Genomic DNA, 3,173 nt, shown 5'->3' with positions numbered 1-3,173 from the left:
CTATTATTGATGCTTATTCCCAAACTTTACAAAATTAATAAAAAGCCAGATTAAAACAAACATGCTGAATTAAATTACAGTGAGTAGCAATGTATTTAAAGTAAAAATTCATAATTGTTAAAATCTTAATATCAGTGATCTGAGGACCCCTGGTGGTGACTTCCTGAAATGCGTGGGGATATTTTTCAACTCTGAAAGTGTTTTGTGCCAGTGTTAATAAGGCAGTGTTATTAGGTTGCATGTTATCTCTACTGAGCCATTTGGTTGTGTGAGGAATTTAAATTTAATCAATGTAGCACATTTTGTCTCCCTTATCACTCAGATAGTGTCAATCTAGAAATGCTTTTGTTTTCTTTTATCAAATAGATCTTTATCAATCAGATCTGCTGATCTAGGAAAGAAAAATACTATATTTTGTAATTAAGATGAATGTGTTTTCAGACGTTCTATTTAATCCCACTTGAATAAAAAGCAAGCGAGATGGAAGCATTTTAAATTTTCATTTTATTGGATCATAATAAACTTCAGGTCTGAAGTTTTTTAACATTCTGTGTTGGTTAATATTGTTTTAAACACACAGTGATTCATATAAAACATCACAATTATATTATGAACAAGAAGTTTCTTGTGGTCAAACATTTTAGTAATAATGGGAAGTATTTGTTGACATAATTTCTCTCACACACCTTACAAAAAACAAATTGATTTTTCCTGACATTGTTAGTTAAATATATAATTGTTGAACAGTCAGGTATGATCAAACATGATGCCTATTATGTTTATTCTTCTATTTGCCTCAGAGTCAGATTGTTCACTGTTTCTGAGACAGAATCACATTTACAGTCTTACACAGGAAGATTTTGAAAAGCTCCGTTCAGATAACTTTGAAGGCACTTGAGGTTTTTGTACAGCTGTTGAACCAACTTCAGTCACTGTGCCTCTCGAGCGCAGAAATAAACAGCAGAATCTTCTGTTGTCAGGCTGTTCATCTGCAAATACAGCTGCTGTTTGTTGTTGTCTCTGGAGATGGTGAACCGGCCTCGAACTGATTGAGAGTAGTATGTGCTGCGACCACTACTACTGATACGAGCAACCCACTCCAGTCCTTTTCCAGGAGCCTGTCTGATCCAGTTCATGTAGTAGTTGCTAAATGTGAATCCTGAAGCTGTACATGTCAGCTTGTGGGATTCTCCTGGTCTTTTAACCACTGAATCAGATTCAGTCAGAGTCTGACCATCAACACCTGTGAGTAAGACAGTCAGAAAACTGAGTTTCTCTTAGAGAAAAGTTGCACAAAAATCTACTAAATGTTCCTTAAAACTTTTCTCACCCATAAAGCAAATCATTAGAAGGATCAGTCCTGATTTGTAGTCCATCATGTTCAAATGCGTTTCTTGATCGTTGACAACTTAAACACTGTCACATTAATAAAGCTGGAAGCTACTGAAGTTTTGCATTAACTCCTCCTAACAGGGAGGGAGGAACTAAAACTTAATAGTTTAACATTTTTTCTGATGAATTCTTAATCTTCTGAAATATACACCGTGTTCCAAATTACTATGCAAGTGATATTTTCTCAGATTTTCCTAAATGGTCAATGGAAATGATGTTCAGTATAATTTTCAAGTCATGAACTATTATAATATAAATCAAATTTTACTGAACAAACCTCCCAATGAGAACAGTATTTTTTTCAAAAATAAAAAACTCAAAATGCACTGTTCCAAATTATTATGCACAGCAGATTTTCTAAACATTTTAAGGATTTTAAAGAACTGCAGGGCTGCACAGTGGCGCAGTTGGTAGAGCTGTTGCCATGCAGCAAGAAGATTCTGGGTTTGATTCCCGGCCCCGGTCTTTCTGCATGGAGTTTGCATGTTCTCCCTGTGGATGTGTGGGTTTTCTCCGGGTACTCTGGTTTCCTCCCACAGTCCAAAAACATGTCAGGTTAATTGGCCTCTCCAAATTGCCCCTAGGTGTGAGTGTGTGTATGCATGGTTGTTTGTCTCTGTGTTGCCCTGTGACAGACTGGCGACCTGTCCAGGGTGAACCCTGCCTCTCGCCCTGAACAATAGCTGGAGATACGCACCAGCACCCCTCTGGACCCCACTGAGGGACAAGGGTGTAAAGAAAATTGATGGATGGATAAAGAACTGCAAACTGTCACTCTTCAAATGTTCAGCATTCAGTGACCACATTTACTAAAATCAAAAGCTATTTCAATGTAAAACATCAGACCGAGTTACATGTTAACATAGGACCCCTTCTTTGATATCACCTGCACAATTCTTGCATCCATATAACTTGTGAGTTTGTGAACAGTTTCTGCTTGATTGTCTTTGCAGGATATCAGAATACCTTCCCAGAGATGCTGTTTGGATATGATCTGCATCCCACCCTCAGTTCTTATGCTTAAACTCCAAAGGCTCTCCATAGGGTTGAGGTCAGGGGAAGATGGTGGCCACACCATGAGTTTCTCCCCTTTTATGCCCATAACAGCCAATGGCACAGTGGTATTCCTTGCAGCATGAGATGGTGTTTTGTCATGCATTAAGATGATTTTGCTACTGAAGTTACGGCTCTTTCTTTAGAACCATGAAATAAAGTAATCAGTCAGAAAGTCCATATAGTTTGCTCAGGTCATTTTCACACCTTCAGGGACTCTGAAGGGGCCGACCAGCTCTCTCCCCATGATTTTGGCCCAAAACATGACTCCACCACGTCCTTGCTGACGTCACAGCCGTGTTGTGACATGGTGGCCATCCACCACCCGTCCACTACTCCATCCATCTGGACCATCCAGGGTTGCAAAGCAGTCATCAGATGCCGTGCAGGTCAGGGTGTGAGATTCTCCAGGTCTTTTAGTCACTGGTTCAGATTCTGTCAGAGTCTGACCACCAACACCTGCAAAAATGTTAACACAGTTATAGCCTGGGACTCGAGAAAGGATTGATTCCAACTTAGGTTAACAGAAGATGTTCACCTGTCCAGCAGACAGTTAACAGCAGCAGTGAAGTTCTGCAGTGCATCATGTTGAACTGAGTATCTTTCCTCTGCAGGGGGTTTAAAACATCCTCAGTTCATCAGTTTTGCATGAACTCCTCCTTAAAGGGATTAGATGGAATCATGTCATGTTTTGTCCAAATTTAGATGTCAGCATTCGTCACATGACT

The 3,173-nt window shown here is 39.4% G+C and overlaps 1 gene segment (V, D, J or C); it reads right to left on the bottom strand.

Moving 5' to 3' along the window:
* Nucleotides 1–929: 929 nt before the first annotated feature.
* LOC106943761 (Ig heavy chain V region 6.96-like) lies at nucleotides 930–1,381 on the bottom strand. The segment is given in 2 exon segments: nucleotides 930–1,243; nucleotides 1,331–1,381. Coding segments are annotated over 2 exon segments (363 nt in total).
* Nucleotides 1,382–3,173: the final 1,792 nt, after the last annotated feature.

The sequence above is a fragment of the Poecilia latipinna genome, unplaced genomic scaffold (assembly GCF_001443285.1).
Source record: "Poecilia latipinna isolate Pla-1442-1.1 unplaced genomic scaffold, P_latipinna-1.0 Scaffold5881, whole genome shotgun sequence".
In the NCBI taxonomy this organism is placed as follows: Eukaryota; Metazoa; Chordata; class Actinopteri; order Cyprinodontiformes; family Poeciliidae; genus Poecilia; species Poecilia latipinna.
The sequence above is the reverse complement of the archived record's forward strand: the minus strand, read 5'-3'. Positions and strand labels throughout refer to the sequence as shown.